Below are 25,806 nucleotides of genomic sequence, written 5' to 3'. Positions count from 1 at the left end.
TGTAAAATTTAGTAAACCATTGTATGAGATGCTGTTAGAAAAGCAGTTTCTCAAAGTCTGGATGTTGAATCATGAATTATACTGTTGAAAGAAAGAGGGAAAAAAAAAAGGATTTGAAAACTGTTGGGTCATTTTATCAGCCCTGCTGACCACATGTTGTGAAATTCTGAAGAACTACAATTTAAGAAATTACAAACTTCCAGGTTTGCCTATATTTAAAAGGGAAGTTTCACCTGAAAATTGTAAGAATATTGGCTAAATTATCACATGTTGTTATAAGAAGGCTAATTTAATTGGATCTACTTTTAGCATAGCTTCACTTAGAATTTATTTGTGGTAATTAGGAATTTATTTTATTTATGGTACTTTGGGAATTTATGATACTTAAAGACATTTTATGCCATCTTGGTTTTGATGAATTCCAATTTTAAAGATTTATTTTTGCTTTAACGGCTGAATAAGAGATACCTGTCAGTTTAGAAGTTTCCAACTAATTTACTTCATGAAAGTCTAGTGATTATGTTTTTACATCAGGATAAATTTTAAGCTGTTTATGAGAAAATGAAATAATTTTAGAAAGGAATATTTAAGTAAAAAATTTTTTGCTTGTATGCTTAAGTAAAAATCGTTTATGTGATTTTAGAATGCCTGATAAATTTTGTCAGTGAATTTATTGCAATAATTTGATGGTACTGATCACAATTGTGTCCAGTCCTATTGTGATTAGCGAGACTTTAGTGTTTGCGGTGAAACCATTTGGGGGGATCCTAAATATTCTTTTTGAGTTTCATTCTTAGATTTGCTGTGTCACTGAGTCGACCTTAAATGAGCTCTTCAAGAAGGTCAGCAGTCAGCAGCTCAATGGGAATAACATCTGAGATCTAAGGCTAGTGAATATCTGACCCTGGGAATAAGGTAGGGAGGTTACCTTGGGGAAGGCTAAAATTGGGACTCTCAATTCATTTTCTCATTCAAGAAATCTGCTCTCTTGGGTCCATATGCTAGACTACTTATATTGGTGTAGGCCTTTAGGAACAGTACTGATGTGTTAAACTGATGCCCCTGTTTCTTCCTCTCATAGCAAATCTTTCTAAGGCAAGATAAGTTGTGATTTTTTTATGATGAATCTCTGTTACCAATGTAAGATTATAGTCAATACTTGTTATGTAGGACATGTAATGCTTAATAATTGAATCTACCCAAAGCTGTGAGTATTGGAACTTTCTATTTAAGACCTTATGGGACTGTAACTCATATTACTATTTTGAGTATGATTCCAGGTATGATCACCAAGAGAGCTATTAAGTCAATGATGCATGATTCCAGCAACCCTATGGGGTTACATCCACGAACAGCAGGTGGAGTTCTCGTGGGAAAAAGTGTGGACTAAGGTAGGATTCGCCTGACTCTATTTCCCCAGTATGACATTTCATCTTGAGTGGAAAATATCCTGGCTGACTTTAAACCTGGTTCAATGCAATGAAGCATCTATATGACTCTGCCCTGGAAATGACATCAAGATAGGGAAACATTTTCCCTTACCGGATAGCTGTGTCTCTCTTCTTTATGGCAAATTTCTATAATCATGTCAGGTGATCAGAATAAACATAATATTAGATCTTTTAGTTTAATACTGGAGTACTTCTGAGCTACTACAATGAAATGTAGCTATAAGATTGGAGCTACTGGGTCCAGAATTTAGTCTTTTCAATATACTGAACAACTAAGTAAATAGGTATTTAGCTTGTCATCTGTTATTAGTTACATATTTCTGTGTAAGATAAGGTCCTTCTCACAATGGTATGGAGATAATTAGGCAATGATGTAAAGACTTGTGAAACCAGGATAAAATTCTGTTATTTAATGAAGTTAATATCATAATTGTTTCAGTTCTGTGTTAATGAAAAGAACAGCAGCACAAATTAGATATCTCAAAGGAAGTCTGGCTTGTGGTCTATCTTATAAATGCCTTAAAGAGACATTCACTTAAAGAGATCCACTTTCAGTAGAGGTTATTCTTTTGAACATGCTAGAAATTGAAAATGTTTTATTATAAATAACTTATACGTACTGTTCTTAAATTATATATTTATACATTCAATCTCAACATCTTTTGTTACAGTTGTAGTTAATAGGGCAACTTTTGAGAGAAATTCATTAGAATTCATCTTCTTATAAAAAGTGTCCTGTTAACGTAGTTCCTAAGCAGAATCTCATTCTCCTAAAAGGAGAATAAACAATGGCAAGTATAAAAATTGGGTTCTAATTTTCAGTTTCTATTTGAGTTTCTTAGATATATTCAAATGACAACTGGCTAATCTAAAAATATAAATTCTCTGACCTAAAAGATACCAAATTTGATTTTCTAATAATAGACACATAAGGTTTGAGCTGACTCTTATTAATTGACCTGGTTATTGCCAAAGTAAGTTTAAAATTATGTTAAGACCACTTTTGGAAGAGATTTTTTTTTGCTTTTTTTTTGGCAGGTCACACAGCTAGTACATGTGTCAAGTGTCTGAGGCCGAATTTGAATTCAGGTCCTCCTGACTCCAGGGCCAGTGCTCTACTCACTGCGCCACCTAGCTTCCTCTTGGAAGAGATTTTTAGCAGAGAAGGGGATCTCTACAAGGGACCTGAATTAGAGAGGCCAGTCAGCTGAAAACTGCTCATATACCCAGATCAGAGGGCTGCATTAGAGGGTGTCCAGAGAACCAGACAGCTATATGAGATGAAACTTCTGAGCCTTAAATGGAGAATTTTATATTTTTTACATTTTACTTTTTCCCTACATGCATTTGCTTCATCTATAAGGTTTACCTACCAAAGGGGATTGCCCCCTTTGATCTTGTCAATGCCTCAAATCAATCTCTTTCCTTTTCTTCTCACATTGTTCCCCCTCATAAGCCCCACAGTTAGAAACCCTTGATGAAGTGTTTGTCATATCAGTTAGTGATTCATTGAGAAGACTCTGTCTCTCAACAGATCAAAGGGGGAATAAGAGAAATGATTATTTCTCTCTTACATTAATAACCAATTATTAATCAAGATTAAGATTTTTTTTATTTCTTCATTCAGAAATAAAACCCTGTTGGTTATACAACCAGTCTTTGAAGGGCATTGCTGACTTTGCCAAAAAATTTACCCCACCCAGACCACCTTATCTAGATGGAGTTGTTACCGCGCCCAACTAGAAAACCTTACAAAGAGAATCTAATCTAGGTGAATTCTGGCCCACTGTGTTCTACTCAAACAGGCTTTGATTGGGGGGGTAAGATCCCTTTGTCTAGACTGCATGAGGCTGGGGGTGGACTAGGAGTAAAAAGTGATCAAAGTCACTGTTCCCCCAGCACCTCATTAGAAAAAGTCCACTCCTCATTATAATATTTACTCTTATTTAATTAACCAATTAGAGTTGATTGCCACCTTTTGGGAATGCCCACTTTTCCAAGAGCATTATAAGCACTGAAGAGGCCTCCAAGATTCATCTTTGGTGTCTTTGATTTATGAGAGAAAACCAAATGGTCATCCTTTTATTAATTATTTGCTAGCCATAATTAATAAAATTATTAATTACTCAGAAATTACATCTCTCAGACTTTTCATATGTCACACTCTCCCACTCTCCTGTCTTCCCTATTACTGTAAAGGGAACATCATTCTCCCAGTCCATCAGACTTGCTACCCAGGAGTTAACTTGGATTCTTCACTATCTTTCAACCCACATATCCAATATAGTGCCAAGGCTTGTCAATTTCACCTCTTCAACATCTCCCAAATACATCCCTCTACTCTCTCCTGACATTGCCACCACCCTGGCGTAAGACCTCACCACTTCATACCTGGATTATTGTAATAGCCTGTTGTTGGAGTCTGCCTGTCTCAAGTCTCTCCTCATTCCAATCTATCATCCTCCATTTTGCCACTAAAGTGCTTTTCCTAAAACACAGATCTAATCATGTCAAACCCCCTAACTGATAAACTTCAGAAGCACCCTATTGCCTCTTGGAGCAAATACGAAAGACTATTTGGCATTCAAAGCCCTCCATAACCTGGTTCCCTCCTACCTTTCCAGGCTTCTTACCTCTTATTTTCTGACAAACACTCAATCCAGTGACAATGGCCTCCTAACTGTTCCATGAACAAGACATCTTGAGGATCTGGGCATCCTCTCTGGCTGTCCCTCATGCCAGGAATGCTCTTCCTCTTCTGCTTTGACTACTGACCTCCCTGGCTGCCTTGAAGTCCCAACTAAAATCCCCCATTCTACAGGAATCCTTCCCTAACTCCTCTTAATTCCAGTGTCTTTTCTCTGTTAATTACTTCCTATTCATCCTGTACATAGCTTGCTTTATATATATTTGCATATACTACATATATTTGCATGTTGTCTCCCCCATTGGATTCACTCTTTTATTTAATAAACATTTACTAAATTTCTACTATATGTCAGGCACTGTGCTAAGCACCACAAGCTACCTGAGGGCAAGAACTGTCCTTTGCCTCTTTTAGTATCCCCAGCACTTAACATAGTGCCTGGCACATAGTAGACACTTAATAAATGTTTACTGCTTGATTGTTTGAGGAAGAAAGGAGGTCAATGCCCCTAGATTGCAGAGAATGAGGTGTAAGAAGCTACGAAAGGGAGGTGGAGGTCAGGTTCTGATGGACTTCAAAAAGCCAAAAACAGAATTTTATATTTGATCCTTGAGCCAAGAAAATTGATTCATGTGGGAAAGTAACATGGTCAATATTTTAGGAAATATTTCCTATTTATCCTGTATATGTCTTGCTTTGTATATGTTTGCATGTTCTCTCCCCCTTGAGATTTTAAACTCTTGAGGGCACGGACTATCTTGTTCCTTTTTTTGTACTCCCAGTGCTTAGCACAGTACCTGGCATATAGTAGACACTTAATAAATGTTTCGTAAATTGAACTGATATGGTTGCTACGTCAGTATCTACTTTTTTACTGCCTAAGATAATAATCTATTTAGTGCTTTAGGATGTTACTCAGTGCTTTCCACATCCAGTTTCTTTCAAATCTCTTTAGGAAAAAAGTGTCCATCATTTCTTACAGAACAACAGTATTCCATTACATTCATATACCACAACTTGTTTAGCCACTCTCCAATTGATGGGCATCCCCTGAATTTCCAATTCTTTGCCACCACAAAAAGAGTTGCTATAAATATTTTTGTACATGTGGGTTCTTTTCCCTTTTTGATGATCAATTTGGGATACAGACCTAGTAGTGGTATTGCTGGGTCAAAAGGTATGCATAATTTTATAGCCCTTTGGGCATAGTTCCAAATTGCTCCCCAGAATGGTTGGTTCAGTTCACAACTCTACCAACAATGCTGTTGTTCCAGTTTCCCCACATCTTCTCTAACACTTATCAATTTCTTTTTGTCATATTAGCCAATCTGATAGGTGTGAGGTGGTACCTCAGAGTTGTTTTAATTTTCATTTCTCTAATCAATAGTGATCTAGAGCATTTTTATGGGACGACAGATAGATAGATAGATAGATAGACAGACAGACAGATAGATAGATAGATAGGGGTATAAGGCTTCTGAGTAGTCTATTGGCCTTTTCATTTCTCAATTCTAAGCCATATCTTCCAACTATTTTTAAAGTAACTTCCTCTGTGTCCATCTTTTCACTAATAAGTTTAAAAATATCCAAGTTTATGTTGATTTGGTCTGGAGGCTCTGGTCACGTTATTTGTGAAATTTTTTACAACTTCATCCTCTGCAAAACATGCTAGCACATAAATCAATTATCTTCATAATTTTTTTGTTCTGCATAATGAACACTGTATAAGATAACCAAGTATATCAGAAAATAATTCAATTCAATTTACCGGCAGCTAGGTGGCTCAGTGGCTAGAGCACTGGGCCTGGAGTCAGGAAGACCTGAGTTCAAATCCGACCTCAGACACTTACTAGCTGTGTGACCCTGGGCAAATCACTTAATCTCTGCCTTAATCCATTGGAGAAGGAAACAGCAAACAACTCCAACATCTTGGCCGAGAAAAACCCATGGACAGTACAGTCCACAGGATCATAAACAGTCAGACACGACTGAACAAGAGTGCTGGACCTGAGAGTCACGCAGGGTAGAACTGCCATGCAAGAAGGAGGGTCCAGTTAACATTATATAACACAAATCTACATCAAAAACAAGCAGGGTAGATGCATGACTATCTCTAGGAGAACACAAATGCATACAAATAGGAACATAAAAGGTGGAACACTGGGGGCAATTCACAGTTGGAGGTTTGGCAGAGTGTGACCGGGACAAGAGGTTCAAGAGTAGCTCATCAACCAGAGGGTAAAAGGCGGGAAAGTAAGGAAGTGAGGTAGACATGACAGACTAAAAAAGAAAGAAGAGCATCTATCACCTTTGGGAACAGGAGCAAAGCAAATTTACTGACTACTTTGTTATCCTCTTCACAAAGAGGACAAGAACAAAGAACTTGTGAGACATTCTCCCTTCTGCCTTCTGTTTTCACTTAGTGAGAAACTATCTATGATGATGGGGCTTTTTGGGGCTGCATGTTAATTGAATGGTCATTAGACACTGCTCTTAGGATCCTGTTCCCTTTTCTACCATCCCAACACCATCATTATTCAAGTGAAAAATGGGATACACAAGGCTAACACTAGTGACTCTGTTTCCTCAGCCTTCACAGCTAAAGAACACATCACTGAGAGCATAGCCTCCTGGTGATGATGGGGCCTCTCCATTCTTGGCTTCCCATAAGAGGCTCAGTCTGTTGCCAACACTATACTCAAAGCATTTCCACCTTGGCAGAACCTGTCAGAGCGTATCTGAGACAGCCTGCATTCACCTGCCATACCACAAAGAGGCATCAGAGTGAGACCTATACAGCATGGATTAAAGTAAAATAAATTCACCAATGTTCATAGCAAACATAGCATGGTATAAATGCATAAAGAAAAATCCTATGTCCAACAAAGCAAAACCAAATCCTCCAACTACATACTCAAGCGTTCTTCAGATTTGGATATAAAATGCTTTGGTCTTTTTCAAAAAAAAAAAAAAAGAGGGGCAAAATCAATATGATTAAATACTATTAATTCAAAAGGTATTACAAATGGTTTCTTTTCCATATTGTTCTTCTATCATATAAAAAAAATGAAGTTCAGTATGATAAACCAAGTGTTCAAGTAGAATCATTCTGCAGATACACTAGTACTTAAAGCCAAATTAAACCTACCTTCTTCTTCGCTGGTTTCTTCACTCTCAGGCTTAGGCTGTGGCCACTGAAAACTTGGCATAAAGGCACCTTCATATAACTTTACCAGGTCAATTAAGGGCAATTCAGCTGGAAGACAGTGAGGAACAAATTGTCATACCAATTTTTTTCAAGGAAAATATTTTTACTTAACACAAAAAAATGTTAATAAGAATTAATCAAATCAGTAAAGAAAAGTCAACATATCCACAGGCAAAATTAGAGGAAAAAAAGAGAAAAAAAAAGGAAACACTATTATGTCAACTGAGATCAAACCAGATAATATTTATATAGCAATTTGCACAATGCCTTGAACACAGAAGGCACTTAATGCTTGTTCCCTTCCCCCTACTTTTGCACTTAGGCATTTACGTGCTAAATTAATTTGGTTGCCTGCTGTCCAGCACTGTAATTACAATACATAATACTGGATATGAATCTGGAATAAAATAACAATAAAATTGAAATACTAAAACATAAAAGTTTAGATATAAATAACAGCAAAATGGCTACAAACTTCCGTATTTAATATATTATGGCTACTCTGTATGGTAACTCTGTAACGCGTTGCTGTTCTTCAGTCATTTTTCGGTCATGTCTGACTCTCTGTGACCCCAACTGGGGTTTTCTTGGCAAACATCCTGGAGTGTTTGCCATTTCTTTCTTGAGCTCATTTTACAGATGAGGAAACTGAGGCAAAACAGTGAAGTGACTTGCCCAGGGTCACACAGCTAGCGTCTGAGGCCAGATTTGAACGCAGGAAGAGGAGTCTTCCTGACTCCAAGCCCAGTGCTCTATCCACTCTGCCACCTGGGTGCCCCAACTAATAGAAGCACTTGTTTCAAAAATGTTGGTTAAATAAATATTTCGTGAAAGTACTAAAAGACAGTCAATTCTAAATATACTGTTTACATCAGTAAGGAAACAAGAACAACTAAAATCAAACTTACAGAGATTTTATTACTTAAAATAGCTAGTTTGTAAAATCATTCAAAGTTAAATACATGACCATCAAATAAAAGTATTATGTATATATAGGAAAAAGCCAACAGAAAACATTCTAAATATAAGAAGGAATACTTATAGACAGGATTTAAAAGTTCAACACCATACTACTGTAAAACTAAGATGAGAAATTCTAATATACCTTCTTTGGCTAAATTAGAGAGTTCTGTTTGATGGTCTATATTTCCTTCATTTGCCTCTTGCTCTTCAATTGTCTCCTCTTCATCTTCCACTAAAAGAAATATGAGCAGAAGAAAAAAATTCAGTGCTAAAATGACCACCTCGGGACTCTTTCCATTTATGTGTGTGTGTATATATATATATATATATATGTATACACACACACACACACATATAATCATATGTAATGCAATAAAATGCTGTTTGGATTTAAGGAAATTTCTTCAATAGCATCAAGTGGTTACTGAAATTAAAATAAATTTTATTTTTAAAATAAATTTAAAGAAATTTAAGTTAAAAGAAACTAAAAATAAGGACACTTCATTTTACAGATTGTGAAGCAAATACTTTTAATACAAATATCACTGACTATAATCTCCAAAATCAACCCGATAACTGAGACCCGATTCAACTCTGTTCAACATTTATTATGCTCCTACTGTGTCTATTATGCTAGGCACCAGGAAGACAAAGGCAAAAATGAAACAGTCCCTGCCCCCAAAGGAGCTTCCAAGTTCACAGATAAGTAAATACAGGCTATATCCAAAAACGAAAAGTGGGAGAGCGCACTAACAAATAAGGAACAAACAAGGAAAGGCTTCCTGAAGGAGGTGGCACCTGAGCTGAGCCCTAAAGGGAACCAGGGGTTCCAAAAGGCATGCAAGGCAGGCTGCACCAAGGAATCGTGGAGGGCTCAGGGGAATCAACCTGACATATAACTGTGCTGACTCCTGTGATAGAAAGAAAGCTCCCTGAGAGAATTCACTGTTTCTTTTTTGTCTCTGCATCTCTAAAACCTACAACAGGGCCCTTGGTAAGTAATTAAAAAATATTCATGGATTGACTTGATACCAAGTTTATGATTCTGTATTTTACCCTAGAGATAGTGTAGCATGGTGCATAGAAACCTGGCCTCTGAGCCAGGAAGAGCTGGGCTCAAGTCTCACTTCAGCCACATGCAGCTGTGTGACCATAGACAAGTCACTGAACTGCTCAGTGCTCCCCAGGTAACTCCTCAAGATTTTAAGTTACAGTCAGTCAATAAGCATTAAAGTGAATGGCCAAGCATTCTGCTAAACACTGGACACCAAAAAAGGCAAAAGATGGTTCCTACTCTTAAGAAGCTCATAGTCTAATAGGGGAAACAACTGTACAAACAAGCTCTATGCAAGAAAAATGGGAAATAATTAACAGAAAGAAGGCACTGGAATGAAAAGGGAATTGGGAACACTCCCTATAGAAGGTAGGATCTTAGTTGGGACTTCAAGGAAGCCAGTAGTCGAAGCAGAGGATGGAGAGCATTCCAGACATGGGAGACAGCTGGAGAGAATGCCTGGAGCTGAGGGATGGAGTGTCTTGTTTGTCTGTGGAACATCCTGGAGGCCAGTGTCACTGGACAGAAAAGAATGTGTCAGGGAGGAAGATGTAAAAAGACTAGAAAGGTAGGAGAGGCCAGGTTATAAACGGTTTTGAATGCCAGAGTATTTTGTATTTGCTCCTGGAGGTAATAAGGAACCACTGAAATTTAATAGGGTGGTAACATAACCAAACCTAAGTTTTAGGAAAATCACTTTGAGCCAAATGGAGAATGGATGAGACTTGAGGCAGGCAGACCCACCAGCAGCTATTGGCATGAAGTGATGGGTGTCTGCACTAGAGGACTGGCAGTGTCAGAGGAGAGAAGCAGGCATATTGGAGAGATGGTACAGAGGGGAAATCAACCAACCATGGCAACAGCTTGGATGGGGGCGGGGAGGGAGAGATAGTGAGGAAGCCAGGAGGACTCCTACCTCATGAGTCTGATGGGGAAGATAGAAAGGAGAGGGTTTGGACGAAAAAGATGAGTTCTGTTTTCGACATGTTTACCTTAAGACATTTCCTGGATATCCAGCTTAAGATGTCTAAAAGACAGCTGGACATGTGAAGCTGGAGATCAGCAGAGAGGTTAGGGCTAAATAAGATATGAGAATCATCAGCATAGAGATGGTAATTAAATCCATGGGACCTGTCAAGTCCCAGAAGTACAGAGGAAGAAGAAGAGGGCCAAGAGAGAACTCTATGGAACAACTATGGTTAGAGGATGTGATTTGGAGGACTCAGTAAAGGAGAGAGAGAAAGATCAATCAGATAGGTAGGAAGAGAACCAGGAGAGAAGGCAAAACCTAGAGAAGAGAGTATCAGTGAGAAGAGGGTGATCAACAAGTTTCAAAGGCTACAGAATGGTCAAAGAGAATGGCCACTGGACTTAGCTACTAAGACACTACTGGTATCACTGGAGAGAGCAGTTTGGGTGGAATGATGGATTGTAAAGGGTTAGGAGAGTGAGAGAAGAGAAAGTGGAAGCACCTTTTTTAGTCAGCCTTTTCAAGAAATTTAGCTACAAAGGGCAGAAGAGATAAAGGATCATAGCAGGGTGAGGAAATCAAGAGTTTTTCCAGAGTGAGGGAAACATGGGCAGGTTAGTAGGCAATGGGGATCACAGAAGGTGGGGATATCTGTTGGAGGAAAGCAAGATGGAATGGAATAATTTGAACAAGTAGCAGGGTTAGCCTTGGTTAGGGGTAAGGCCACTTCATCATGTGAGGAGTTGAATCACAAAAGGGAGGAGTGATATGGAACAAGAGCTGAGGGGAATGAATAGATCAAACAGAGGAAAGGAGACATAGGGATATTTGTAGGCAAAAGAGAAGGGTTAGAAGTCAGGAAGGGACTGAAGATAAGTACAAGAGTTGGGGTGACAAAGGAGGCGATCTGTTGGAGGTGATGGGATGACATGGGATCATACATGCATGTAGCAGGGTTTGCTCCGGCAAAGAGCAGGACCACAACTTCATGTAAGACAGAGGTGAAGAAAGAGACAGAGATAGAAGGCATCTGGGTGATATGAAATGAAGAGAGGAGAAGAAGGAACCCTCAACAAATGGCCTCAATATTTTCAATGCAACATAAAGCAGAGTTATTAGCTGAGAGAATGAAGACAAAGAAAGACATAGGGAGTTTGAGGAGGGATAAAAAGGTTTGAAAGTGGGAAAGTGAGTTAATTAGGAAAGCATAAAAGGACTGTCTCCCTTGCTCTAGTAAGGCCACAACAGAGGTTGAGTAACATAAAGGGTAGGGGACAGAGTCAACATGCTTTCTTGATTCTGTCCAGCTTCCATCAGCACTACAAACGCAAGAGCAAAGACAGTGGATGGTGGGAGTAACCCAAGGCTGAGGCCTGGAAGGCCAAGATCGGTGATCCAATAAGGGGCCAAAGGACTCAGTGGGAGAAGACAGTGCAGAACTGGACCAGGTCAACAACATGTCAAGATGGGGAAGGGAGGAGAGTATTGCCACGGCAGGGGTGATGGCCCAGGACAGAACTTAGAGAGAGAAAACAGAAGTTGCAGTAAGAAAAGAAAACAAGGTTTGGGACTTCAAGGCAGAGGAAAAGGTGGAATGGCAACAGATTTTCATAAAATAAAGGAATTCATGAACATGGAAGTAGCACATTTGTGGATAATGGCAAGATCAAGAGCATGATCTATGTGTGTAGCTGAGGTGGATGATGCAGGAGGTCACAGAAAATGAGTAAGCTGAGCAACTATGAGATTAGAGTGTTTGAGGAGAAAATGAATCTGTGAGGGCAGGAGGTGAGAAGGCAGAAAGACTGTGAACCAGACACTGAACTAACTAGGGAAAGGAGCCAAGAGGTCAGCACACAGCAGACAACAGAACTCTGACCCAGCGATGAATATGGGTTAAATGAACCTCCAAGGAGGGATGGTGGTAAAGGGAGGTTTCAGAAGTGACAAAGCGGAAAAAGGAACATTCCACGCCCCCTACTGCAACCAGTGAGTGAAAAGGTGGCAGATGCCAAGAAAGTTGGCCAGGAAAGCTGTGACATCAGGAGGAGCCCAGTCTGGGATAGTGCGAAAAGACGGCCAGAGCAAGAATGGAAAAGATTTAAGAGCAAAGTATGCTTGTTACTACCTATGGAGCTGGTGTTTCTGAGAGCACAGTGGAAAGACTGGGATGTTGGTGGGGCTGGGGACAGAGGCATGGAAATAAGGGAGCAGTCAGTGGAGGACCAAGAATGGGGCTTAAACAATCCAGCTGGGGGGTTCAGAATGACTGGGATGAGGAGAGAATGACAGGGAGGAAGTATTTTAATAGAATATATTCAGTATACTAAGAGGCAGCTGGTGACATAGTGCTGGGCCTGGAGTAAGGATGCCCTGAGTTCAAACTCAGTCCCAGATACTTACTGCAAACAAACTGTGGAATGTGAACATAATGTATGCTACCCTACTGCTAAGACACCACAAATATGCAGAATTCAGGGAAACTTGGGAGGTCTGTAATAGTAATTAAGGTGGGACTTTTTGCTGTTGACCTTTAATGATTCTGGCTTTTGTTTGAATGGGGCACATAGAGTGGGATGTTTTTGTATTTCTCAGCATTGAGACAACTGGGAGCCATTGATTTGTATCTGATGTGATATTGGGGGTGGGGAACTTCTCCACGCCCAGCCTGGGTGAGGACAGGGCCCTCAGGCCCTGAATAGGATAAATAAGCACAAAGGTTAGCTTTCTCCCTCAGAGCTCTGAGCCACAGCAGGAGTGGCTCATGATTTTGGGCCAGCCATTATCGTGAGCTCCCCAGTTGTACAATTGTATTTGGTCTGTAATGCAGGGTGCTGGTTTTTTCCCCTGAACTAAGCAAATGATATTTGTATGCTGGATTAAAGTAAGACTGTTAACCCCTTAACATTACTTTCCTTAATAAAGCAGATGAAAAGGACCTGGGCTGGCAGTGTTCTGTGAGCTAGTTGTTGTTGGCTTTATACCCTCACAGCAGCTGCTAGCCAGATTGTTGATACAAAGTCCTGTGTGAAATTATACATATTGATATGAGTGGACCCAGAAGAACAACTTACAGAATAACAAGAATGTAATAGAAAATATAAGAACGCTAGGTCAATGGGGTGACTAACTGTGGCATCAGTGAATTATGATGGGAAAGCAGGCCTTCCTGCCAGCAGCAGGGACATGGGTGGTGAAGACCAAATGGGAATTGAGCCAACGTCAGACCCAGAAATGGTAGAGACTGGGTTAAATCAGCTGAATTTCTTTTTTTTAAGGGAAGGTTCACTGAGAAGGAATCATTAGGAAGTAAGAGCAACATAAAAGGACACCAATAAGATATTTATTTTACTTTTTAAAAATTGTGATCATTGTATCATACCAAATTTATTTTGTGGTTGATGTAAGTTATTTTGGCCAATGTTGGAAAGTAATTATGGTATAAAAGAAAAACAAAATTTCTTAACAAAACCACAAATAATTAAAGTATATATCAGACTTAATTCTCTAAAGGCTTACAGACAGACAATAAATGGATGTCTCAAAAGTCTTAGTGCAGTTTTAAGCTATTAAAAACAACAGCTTTTAGGACACTCTGTGGTTGGTATCTCATGAAGAAAAAAAAAAGATACAGACCTTCATCATCAGTTAAGGATGTACTAACTTTTACTTTTCTTCCACATATTCCAGAGTCCTAAACAGTAAAAAAAAAAAAAAATGTCACAAACTCTAGGCCTATAAATACAGAACATAATGTTTTAATAATTTATATTGTTCAGAACTATGGCATAAGAACTTTGACCATCTTCCCAGACAACTGTCTTCACTTGGAAAAACTGGCACAAAGATGATCATGCCATGTACGGAGTTAAAAATTCTATTCAATGCAGTTTATTCACAATTTCCTGGGTACCAGAGTTTTACCTTCCAAAGTTCTCAAGTTAGCAACTGTGAGAGTCCAAAGCTATCCATTGAATTCCCAGGTTTAGCTGAGTTTGATGTATATAAAAATTTAGTGAAACAATATTATCTGTACATCTTCGGTAAGAAGTACAAAAACAAAACATAATTTTATCAGAACAAGTATTAAATCACATTGCTCTTACTTTTTTATTTGGAGGGAGTTTTTTTGTACTTTTTACACAAATTAAGCAGTTCTAAACTCACCATAAAATGCTCTGGGAAAGCATGAAGTCCCTTAGACCTTGAATCTTTTCCTGAAAACAAATGCAATATATTAGCTTTTTAATAATAAATATTTAAGATAGCACATTAAAATGGTAATTGAGATGATACCAACCATGTAACATTCAGAACCTCTCAATACAGCTAATACTCAGTTCTAATTATCCCCTTCTAGATATGAAAAAGAGTAAATAGAGGTGATTCCTGCCCAACCCATTCAGTCAGGACATTAAGTCTCTTAAGATACCTCTTACTATCTTAGCTATCAACCTACTTAAACAGTGGAGGTGGATGATGGACTAGCAGGGAGGAGTAAAGAGAGCTCCCCAAAAGCCAAAACTCCTCCAAACAGGTCTAGAAAGTGCACCAGGCTGAATCCTAATGGGGAAATTCAAAAAGAAGTCACAGTGAGTCTTTTTTCCAGCCTGGGTCAACATACGGAAACAAAGAGGTCTGTGGACACTAGAGATCAGTTCTAGGAGGAGCAACCACACGCTATACAACAGAAAAAGAAAGGTTATGCCCTGTGGTGCATACCAGGGAACAAGAATAGGTGCCAACTAGCACTTATCACCCACTACACAGTTCTGGATCACAAGTCCAAGTGGACTGAGGAAGAGACTTGGGTTCTAAGGTAAAGAGCAATCTCTAGCCTTAGCCTGTGTATGGAGCAAGGATAAAGTTCAGAAGCAAGCAGCACCAGTGTAGCTTATATACCAGGAGCAGAGTGGGGTCTCAGTTCCAGTATCTACTCAAGTCCGAAGCCTACGGAGAAATAACCAGGGCAAGAATCCCAGTCCAAAGGGGAACCTACACAATTCTGTCACTCTGCACCAGCAGAGCCTTCCAGCTGACTACACAGACTACTGCAGGAACTTAGAGAGCTCAGACTGGCGGGAGAGCAATCAGATTTTATCCTGAATCAGACCACTTTGGCTACACTGAAAACTTGCAGGTCCCCAGCTTGAGCTGTCCCACAGAACCCAGAATGATGAAACAGTCAATACTCCAAGAAAGCAGCAATAGGAAGAACCCAGGCCAGCCATCCAGGAGCACAGAGAACCCAGCACTAACATTAAGTCTGAAGTCTGGAAGTAGACAGGAAAAAAGAGAGGAAAAGAAAAAATACCATCATCAGAATGTATTATGATGGAATACTCAAGACACAAACCCAGAAGAAGAGAATGACTCCAAAATATCTACAAGTGAAGCCTCAGAGAAAACATAACTTGGGTACAAATTCAACTAGAATTCCTGGAAGAGAAGAATCAAGAATTTTTTAAAAGACTTTAAAAAAAAGTTTTTGTCAATGAAACGAGAGTACAAGTGAAAAATCTGGTGGAAAAAAATGAGAGCTACAGAATAAAGAATTTAAAAAGGAAATTAATAGTTCAGGCCAAGAGGTACAAAACCTTAACCAAGCAATAAACTCCCTGAAAATTAGAATGGGCCAAACATAAGCCAATGACTCCATGAGACAACAAGAAACATTAAAACAAAGTCAGAAGATTGAAAAATAGAAGAAAGTGTAAGCTATCTCAGAGCAAAAATACATCTGGAAAATACATCAAGGAGAAAAAAATTTAAGAATCACCAGACTATCTGAACACTATGAACAAAAGAAGAGCCAAGACGTCATATTACAAAAAATTTCAAAAGAAAATTGCCTAGATCTCTTAGAATCAAGGAGCAAAGCAAAAATGGAAAGAATCCACCAATCACCTCCCAAATAAAACCCCAAAATGAAAACTCTCAGGAACATCATCATCAAAATCCAGAGATTACAGATCAAAGTAAAAATATTAAAAGCAGTTGAATTATCAAGAAGAAGCAAGAACAGCTAGGTGGCACTGTGAACAGAGCACTGACCCTAGAGTCAGGAGAACCCAAGTTCCAATCCAGCCTCAGACACTTACCCCAACTGCCTCAAAAAAAAAAAATATCAAGGAACCATAGTTAGAATCACACATAATTTTGGAGCCACCACTGTAAATATACAAAGAAGGAGGAATACAAAATTTCCAGAAATGCAAAGGTTATAGACTTATACTCAAGAAAAAACTGAGAATAATCCTATGGGGAACAGAAAGGACCTTTAATGAAAAAGATGACTTCCAAGTATTCCTGATGAAGAGATCAGAGCTGTGTAGAAACTCTGAAGTTCAAATATAAGAGTTAAAAGAAATATTAAAAAGGCAAACATGAATGAACAATCATAAGGGACTAAACGAGGATAAACTCCTTACATTCAAATATGAAGAGATGATATATGTGTCCTCTCTGAAAATGTCATCATCGACAATCATAAAGGAGTATAATTAGACAAGGTCTGGGAGTGGTTCTGAGAATGGGAAGAGCGAGAAGAATATGACGGAGGGTGGGAGGCAGGGAGAGAATTATCTTACATTATCAGGGTGTACAAGCAGACCTTTGTACAAACAAGGAGGAGGGGTGAGGGAGAAGCTGACACCTGAACCTCACTCTGAGCTGAACTAGTTAAAGTTCTGTACACACAGAGTTGGGTACAAAAATACATGTCATTCAATAGGGAAATAGTGAGAGAAGGAAGAAAGAGAAATTAAAGGGAGGGTAGATTAGGGGAAGGATTAGCCCAAAGAAAAACAAATTAAGGATATAAAAAAATATTTATAGCTCTTTTTAAGGCAGCAAAGAATATATGCCTGAGGGGGTACACATGGGGAATGGCTGGACCAGTTACAGAATATAAATGAGACGAAAAACTACTATGTTATAAGAAATAATAAAGAAGACAGTTTCAGGAAAGGGAGGAGGAGAAAAGTTAGAACTCAATATCTTATGGAAGTGACTGCTGAAAACTAAACATAAATTTTAAAATATAGTTTAAAAAATAAGTAGCCATTCAATCACTAAAAAAAAAAAAAAAAAGAATCAGAGACATAAAGGCCTAATTTCTACATATATAGAGAACAGAGTCAAATTTATACAATACAGATCATTCCCCAATTGATAAATGGCTATGAATAGGCAATTTTCAGATGAAGAAATTAAAGCCATCTATAGTTATATGAAAAAATGCTCTAAATCACTATTGATTAGAGAAATGCAAATTAAAACAACTGAGGTACCACATCACACCTATCAAATTAGCTAACATACAAAAAAAGGAAAATGACAAATGTGGAGATGTGGAAAAATTGGAACACTGAATGCATTTCTGCGTGGAGTTGTGAACTGATCCAACCATTCTGGAGAACAATTTGGAACTATGCTCAAACGGCTATAAAACTGTGCCATACACTATGATCCAGCAATACCCTACTAGGTCTATATCCCAAAGAAATCATCAAAAAGGGAAAAGGTCCCACATGTACAAAAATATTTACAGGAGCTCTTTTTGTGATGGCCTAGAATTAGAAACAAGAGGTGCCCATCAATTGGGGAATGGCTGAACAAACTGTGGTATATAAATATAATGGAATACTATTGCTCCATAAGAAATGGTGAGTAAGTAGACTTCAGAAAAACCTGAAAAGACTTGCATGAACGGATGCTGAGTGAAGTGAGCACAATTAGGAGAACACTGTACTCAGTAACTGCAACATTATGCGATGGCTGATTGTTAGACTTAGCTCTTCTTAGCAAAAATTTTTAAAATAAAAAATAATGTACATATGCCTAAGTATCCTAAAAGAAGCCAGCCAGATTTCTACCTCACCTAAAACCCTAAGTGAGTTTCCAGGCACTTTAAGCTCTCTAATACCAGTCCAACGACAGACTAAATTAAGTTAGAGAATTCTAAGGTTCAGAAAATAAGTCTAGCTCTAGAAGCATAGACTAAATCTCTCAAGAAGGCAGAATCCCAGGAAATGATACGGTGATAAAAGCAGTTGTTCTTCACCCTCTGTGCTCTCCTGGCAACCTCTTCAGTTATCCTGGGTTTAACTATCACCTCCATGCAGCCAACGCTAAGATCTCAGTTGCTTCCCTGGCCTTTAGTCCCACATCACCAATTGCCTATTGGATATTTCAAACTGGATGTCCTGGAGACATCTAAAACTGCCCCAAAAGATCCTCTCTTCCACAGCAGACACATAATAAACTCCTGTCAACCAACTGATTGAATGAGTTCCCATGGTTCACAAATAAAACCTGCTTCCTAATCAATTAAGAATCACTTACAGCATGGGGCAGCTAGGTGGCACAGTGAGTAGAGCACCGGCCCTGGAGTCAGGAGGACCTGAGTTCAAATCCGGCCTCAGACACTTGACATATGTACTAGCTGTGTGACCTTGGGCAAGTCACTTAACCTCAATTGCCTTGCCAAAAAAAAAAAAGGCCAAAAAAAAAAAAAAGAATCACTTACAGCAATCAATATCCTGAAAAAGACTTAAAAGAACACATTCATAGAGACTTCAAGATTGAAAAGGAAAGTAAGAAAACCTTCCTCAGCAAAAAATACATAATAATTAATCATAAAAAATGATAGGACTATTAGCACCACAGAAAGGTAATATGACAACACATTAAAACTTCACTAACATAGATTACATGGAAACAGACCAGGGAGCAGGAGATCTAATAAGAATTAAAGAAAAGTCTAAACTGTGAAGAATATTTTTTTAAAACTTCTCCTTTAAGTCTGAGGTTAAGTTACAGTTCATGTGAAACTTACTTTATTTCTTAAAAATAAATCTCTAAGTTTCATTAATAATTAACAAGCTGCATTCAAAAAGGTGATCATTTTACAAGAGCTATAAAACATATTTGGTTTTACTCTTAAGTAAGCTACACATTCCTATTCCCAATCAGTAAACACATCTTCACAGAGCAATAAAACTGGAGCCTGTCATACAAATAATTAGCATACATTTACAAATGATCCCACTCCATTATAGGGATACCCAAGCGATTCTCCTCTAGCTGTGACTCCCCTCTCCTGACTCCGGCTCTCAACTTCAGGTAAAGCTATGCCTCAAATCTCTATCTTGGTTACTCCGAATTCCAAATTACTGGAATATAAATTAAAGACATTTGCCCACAGCATTTGCACTGTATGTTCTAGCTCAGCAGCTTCAGAATCACAAAGAATGTTGGTTTGTATTACAGGGAAATAAAAACAAAAAAGGATTAAAAGACACTGTACCTCTCCTGGATGGTTTCTGTAAATTTAAGGCTTTCTTCCTTTTCTCCTCTAATTCAACTTGAAGTTTAATTTCCACAACCTAAAACAACAAATGGTCAAATAAATGAACAAAGGACTAAGGTCTTTAACTACAAACAAGTAGATGTAGAACAAAACATGAAAAAACTTTTATAAGCACAAAAAAAATAATACCCCAAACGTAGGTTTCTTTTCTATTCTAAACAACTAATCAGAAATTCTCAATTTGGTATTTGTTCATTTCTTTGGGTTTAGTTAAATATTTATGTTCTTATTTGATTTTACTGGGACACAATAGGAAGGAAGAGTCAGGAAAACCACAGTAATGAAATTCAACTCAACAAACATTTTATTAAGTACCAACTATGTGAAAGGTACCAGGGATAAAAAGATGAAAAGGGGATTTTTGTACAGATAGATGTTAAAATAGTATCTGGGCTTTCCTGGTGTCCCTCAAAAGACTTCAATAATAGTAATGATTTACATTTATGAAGCTCCTTGGGACTTATAAAAAGCCTTGCTTCACTACAATCTATGAGGCACTTTCTTTTGATGAACAAGCAGACATTAATAGGTCACATGATTTGGCTATGGTCATCCAGCTAGCAAATAATGAACTAAGATAATCCCTAATCCCAGTCCTTGGAGTCCCAATCTTTTACTCCTTCTACAATAACAAGCTATCTCTTCAAAAATAAGTATTATTTCCTAAAAAGATCCTGATTTTCCTCTTCGAATGCAAACATTACTATTCCAAAACTAAAGATGCTTAACTCCATCAAATGAGTCAATACTATTTTTTTAAAAAGGACAGGAAAAGGTCTAAGCATCTTTATTTACATTATTAAGTAATACAAGATGATTTATTGGCCTTAGCAAGAAAAATCTCTCTAAACTGTCAACATTTTAAAATAAAAATTCTATTTAAGTGCAAAGCTCAAAAGGTCATACAAAATCCTTACTGAGAAATGAAAATTGACACTTGCAGGTCAACATTACCTGTTCAATATTTGACCAGAAATATTCTATTTCTCTAGCAGTTGAAGCAGCTATACGTCTTAATCGATTCTGTTCCTCTTTCTTTCCTCTTTCTTCATGAAGCTTCTTTTCTTCGTGATAACGAGCTGCAGTTCTGACAAGCTATTAAATGAAAATATTTAAATTTTAAACTTTGCCTTGTCTCACACTGGAGGAAAAAATACCCAAAGTCAAATACACATACATAATTTTGATATTAGTAACTAGACAATTAAATTTTAAAAATCAGATGCTAAAATACATTTGGTTGAAAAAGTAAATATTCTATATTGTGTGTCCAAATTATCCCCTTTTATACATACGCAATTCATAGCTATAAGTAGCAAAATCTGGCTGCTTCTATGTAACTATGCAATGCATAAAATGGAAAGACTTCTGGCAATCTCCTTTCTATCACGTGCTACTGAAAATTGTGGCCACAGTAAATCTACTCTATTCCTTCCTCCAGAAGAATCCTTCAGATTCATCCTTTTCCCCAAAGCCAACACCTCCTTACAATATAGAAGGTGACAGAATGGGCAATGCTAAGGTGAGGGGGAAAGTGAAAGAAGAAAGAACAGTAAACCCCACAGCAGCGACTGCACTCACTTCAGTTGGCAGGTCCCAGCTTCAGTCTGGTCTCTGGACCTCCTATCTACTGAACCCCATCTCCAACCTCCCCCAGGACACCTTGTCTTGATTCTGACCCCAAAGTTCCCTGACTGCCAAGTCCTCTACTATAGCATGTCTTTGAACTCAAGTCCTTTTTGTGCCCATTCCAGGGCAGTCCAGTCAGGCCTTTGTATTCTCTAATAGGTTCAAATTCTGCTACCAGGGTTATCATGTGGTGAGGAATTCCTGACATGCCAGCTTAGCACTCTTAATAAAATTATCCATAGAAAAATGGTCCTAATTTTTAAGGTCTATAGTAATAGCATATATCAAGAGAGTCATGGATTAAATAAGCTTTTGTGAACTGCTCTGAGAACTGAATCATCACATGTAACATTGTTTATATAGAAAAATGCATTCTAAATACCAATTCTATGAAATCACAAATTAAATTCTGCAACACAGCCCATCAGTAAGAAAAACGGACTACCCGTATTACAAAGCTACCTTCTTTGCAGCTGCCATTTTCCACCTCCTCTCTTGTGCAAAGTCTGTTGCCATCCACTGCATTTCTTCTAAGAGATAATCCCAGTGAGACTTTGGTCGTGGGGCTTCCTGAAGTTTTGGCAACCGTCTGAGAGACCACAGACCCTCCTTTCTCAATTCTGATATTCTTTGATGGATTTGGGTTTCCTGGAAAAATCAGGGCAATAAGTATTTATTCAATATCAATTGAGAATAGGCCAGAACTAGGCAGATTCAAAAGTAATAGAAAACATAGTTCCCTTATAATTTGCAGGGGGGGGGGGCGGGGAGAGATAACACTTTCAGGCAAGAAAACAACCAAAAGACAATTCAAGTCAGTATATAATCAACTGTCAAGTTGCACAGTGCTGATCAAGTGCCACAGGAGTTCAGGGAACATTAATAGACACTGACATTAAAATGAGCTAGAACAGCCAGGAGAGACATCTCTTCCTTTCCCTAACCCTTTAATATAGGCATTTCCCAAAAGAGTTAACCTAGCTCTATTCTTTGTATATGTCAAAACTCCAATGACCTCATATTCTCATGTAATTCCAGTAGTTTCAACAATGGCTTCCATGTAGATAATCGAAATCTCATCTCCAACTGCCTAAGGGACACCTCAACCTAGGTGTCCCAGAGACATCTCCAATTCCAGCATGCTTAAAAATAAACTTATCGGCAGAGCCAAGACGGCGGCTGGAAGGCAGGGACTTGCTTAAGGTCTCCCCCAAATCCCTCCAAACATCTGTAAAAAATGGCTCTAAACAAGTTCTAGAGCTGCGGAATGCACGAAATAGCAGAGGGAAGCAGCGCTCCAGCCCAGGACAGCCTGATGGTCACTGGGAAGGGTCTATCACACAGTGCTGAGAGCAGAGCGCAGCTGAGCATGGGCCGCACCAGGACCAACCAGACCAACTGGGAGCAAGGCGGAACAGGCCATAAGGCCCTGAATCGTTGAGCTGTGGCAGTTACCAGACTTCTCAACCCTTCTCAACCCACAAATGCCAAAGACAACAGAGAAGGTTAGTGGGAAAACTACTGGATCCAGTTAGAGAGTGGTCTGGTCCCAGCCCTGGGGGTGGCAGACATGGTGCGGCAGTGGCGACAGCAGCAGCAGGAAGCTCTGGGGCTGCTTCTAGAGCTCCAGCATCAGCTGCTTCTGGAATCCCCAGCTCACACAGTGGGAGAAATCAAGTGGTGGAACAGAGTTGGAGTGCAAGGAGCGCTTTGCTGGCAAAGAGGCAGCTTTGCCCTGTTTGGATCTGGGTCGCAATCCTGCTTGGCGGTTCTTGGGGGAGGAGAAGCTCAAAGTTCAAGTAGTTGGCTGGGAACATGAACAAAAGGATGCACTCAGACTCAGACTCTAGAATCTTTTTTTGGTGACAAAGAAAATCAAAACATACAACCAGAAGAAGTCAACAAAGTCAAAGAGCCTACACCAAAAGCCTCCAAGAAAAATATGAATTGGTCTCAGGCCATGGAAGAGCTCAAAAAGGATTTGGAAAAGCAAGTTAGAGAAGTAGAGGAAAAATTGGGAAGAGAAATGAGACTGATGCAAGAAAACCATGAAAAGTAAGTCAATGACTTGCTAAAGAAGACCCCCCCCAAAAAATGAAGAAAATAACACCTTAAAAAATAGATTAACTCAAATAGCAAAAGAGCTCCAAAAAGCCAGTGAAGAGAAGAATGCCTTGAAAGGCAGAATTAGCCAAATGGAAAAGGAGATCCAAAAGACCACTGAAGAAAATACAACCTTAAAAATTAGATTGGAGGGGGGCGGAGCCAAGATGGCAGCTAGAAAGCAGGGACTTGCTTAAGCTCCCCACCAGGTCCCTCCAAACACCTATAAAAAATGGCTCTGAACAAATTCTAGAGCTGCAGAACCCACGAAATAGCAAAGGGAAACAAGGCTCCAGCCCAGGACAGCCTGGATGGTCCCTGGGAAGGGTCTATCGCACAGAGCTGGGAGCAGAGCGGAGCACAGCCAAGCATGGGCCACACCAGGACCAATCCAACCGGGAGCCAAATGGAACAGGGGTAGCACCCTGAATCAGTGAGCTGTGGCAGTAACCCGACTTCTCAATCAACAAACACCAAAGACAACAGAGAAGGTTAGTGGGAAAAGCTTCTGGGACAGAGTAAAAGGAGTTCATGGTTGGCCACTGCCCCAAGGGCAGAGGAGGTGGTGCAGCTCTGAGGCTGCTGCAAGAGCTATGGCTGCAGTGGCCGCCTGCCTCAGGTCCACCTGGTGGGAGGAATTAAGCAGTGGATTAGAGAGGGCGTGCAAAGCCTGCTTTGCCCTGCCAGGATCTGAGCCGCTATTCTGGTTGGCGGTTCTTGGGGGAGAAGGAGCGCTGGTGTGGAAGAGCTTGCTGTACAGAAGTAGCTCTGAAAATAGCAGCGCAGCCCCTCAAGCTTGGGACAAAGACTCTCTACCCTACAAGCAGTCGTACCCTGACAAAAAACTCAAGGGTCAAGTAGTTGGCTGGGAACATGAACAGGCAGTGAAAATGGTCTCAGATTCAGACTCAGACTTTGGAATCTTTTTTTGGTGACAAAGAAGACCAAAACACACAGCCAGAAGAAGTCAACAAGGTCGAAGAGCCTACATCAAAAGCCTCCAAAAAAAATATGAATTGGTCTCAGGCCATGGAAAAGCTCAAAAAGGATTTGGAAAAGCAAGTTAGAGAAGTAGAGGAAAAATTGGGAAGAGAAATGAGAAGGATGCAAGAAAATCATGAAAAACAAGTCAATGACTTGCTAAAGGAGACCCAAAAAAATACTGAAGAAAATAACACCTTAAAAAATAGACTAACTCAAATGGCAAAAGAGTTCCAAAAACCCACTGAGGAGGAAAATGCCTTGAAAGGCAGAATTACCCAAATGGAAAAGGAGGTTCAAAAGACCACGGAAGAAAATACTACCTTAAAAATTAGATTGGAGCAAGTGGAAGCTAGTGACTTTATGAGCAATCAAGATATTATAAAACAGAACCAAAGGAATGAAAAAATGGAAGACAACGTGAAATATCTCACTGGAAAAACCACTGACCTGGAGAATAGATCCAGGAGAGATAATTTAAAAATTATTGGATTACCTGAAAGCCATGATCAAAAAAAGAGCCTAGACATCATCTTTCAAGAAATTATCAAGGAAAACTGTTCTAGAATCAGAGGGTAAAACAGAAATTGAAAGAATCCACTGATCACCTCCTAAAAAACATCCCAAAAAGAAAACTCCTAGGAATATTGTCGCCAAATTCCAGAGTTCCCAGGCCAAGGAGAAAATACTGCAAGCAGTCAGAAAGAAACAATTTGAGTACTGTGGAACACAATCAGGATAACACAAGATCTAGAGCTTCTACGTTAAAGGCCAGAAGGGCTTGGAATATGATATTCTGGAGGTCAAAGGAGCTAGGATTAAAACTAAGAATCACCTACCCAGCAAAACTGAGTATCATGCTCCAAGGCAAAATAAGGATTTTCAATAAAATGGAGGACTTTCAAGCTTTGTCAGTGAAAAGACCAGAGGTGAATAGAAAATTTGACTTTCAAATACAAGAATCAAGAGAAGCATGAAACATAAACAAGAAAGAGAAATCATAAGGGACTTACTAAAGTTGAACTGTTTTGTTTACATTCCTACATGGAAATGCTGTGTGTAATTCATGAGACCCTTCTCAGCATTAAGGTAGTTGAAGGGAATATACATATATAGAGAGAGACAGAGGGCACAGGGTGAGTTGAATATAAAGGGTTGATATCAAAAAAAAATAAAATTAAATTAAGGGATGGGAGAGGAATATATTGAGGGAGGAAGAAAGGGAGAGATAGAATGGAGTAAATTATCTCACATGAAAGCGGCAAGAAAAAGCAGTTCTGTTGGAAGGGAAGAGGGGGCAGATGAGGGGGAATGAGTGAAACTTGCACTCATCGGATTTGACTTAAGGAGGGAATAACATACACATTCAATTGGGTATCTTACCCCACAGGAAAGTAGGGAAAAGGGGATAAAAAAGGGGGGATGAT

At 39.1% G+C, this 25,806-nt stretch overlaps 1 protein-coding gene across 1 annotated transcript in view; it reads right to left on the bottom strand.

Annotated features, from left to right (window-relative positions):
* Positions 1–25,806, bottom strand: part of EP400 (E1A binding protein p400) — a 117,330-nt gene that overhangs the window by 66,124 nt on the left and 25,400 nt on the right. The window contains exons 7-13 of the mRNA XM_036753586.1: positions 21,758–21,943; positions 20,621–20,761; positions 19,604–19,682; positions 14,461–14,510; positions 13,930–13,987; positions 8,412–8,501; positions 7,247–7,354 (exon numbers count right to left, since the gene is read on the bottom strand). Of these exons, the coding sequence (XP_036609481.1) occupies positions 7,247–7,354; positions 8,412–8,501; positions 13,930–13,987; positions 14,461–14,510; positions 19,604–19,682; positions 20,621–20,761; positions 21,758–21,943 (712 nt within the window). The remainder of the gene's footprint in view (positions 1–7,246; positions 7,355–8,411; positions 8,502–13,929; positions 13,988–14,460; positions 14,511–19,603; positions 19,683–20,620; positions 20,762–21,757; positions 21,944–25,806) is intronic.

Source organism: Trichosurus vulpecula, chromosome 1, assembly GCF_011100635.1.
Source record: "Trichosurus vulpecula isolate mTriVul1 chromosome 1, mTriVul1.pri, whole genome shotgun sequence".
NCBI classification, from domain to species: Eukaryota; Metazoa; Chordata; class Mammalia; order Diprotodontia; family Phalangeridae; genus Trichosurus; species Trichosurus vulpecula.
The sequence above is the reverse complement of the archived record's forward strand: the minus strand, read 5'-3'. Positions and strand labels throughout refer to the sequence as shown.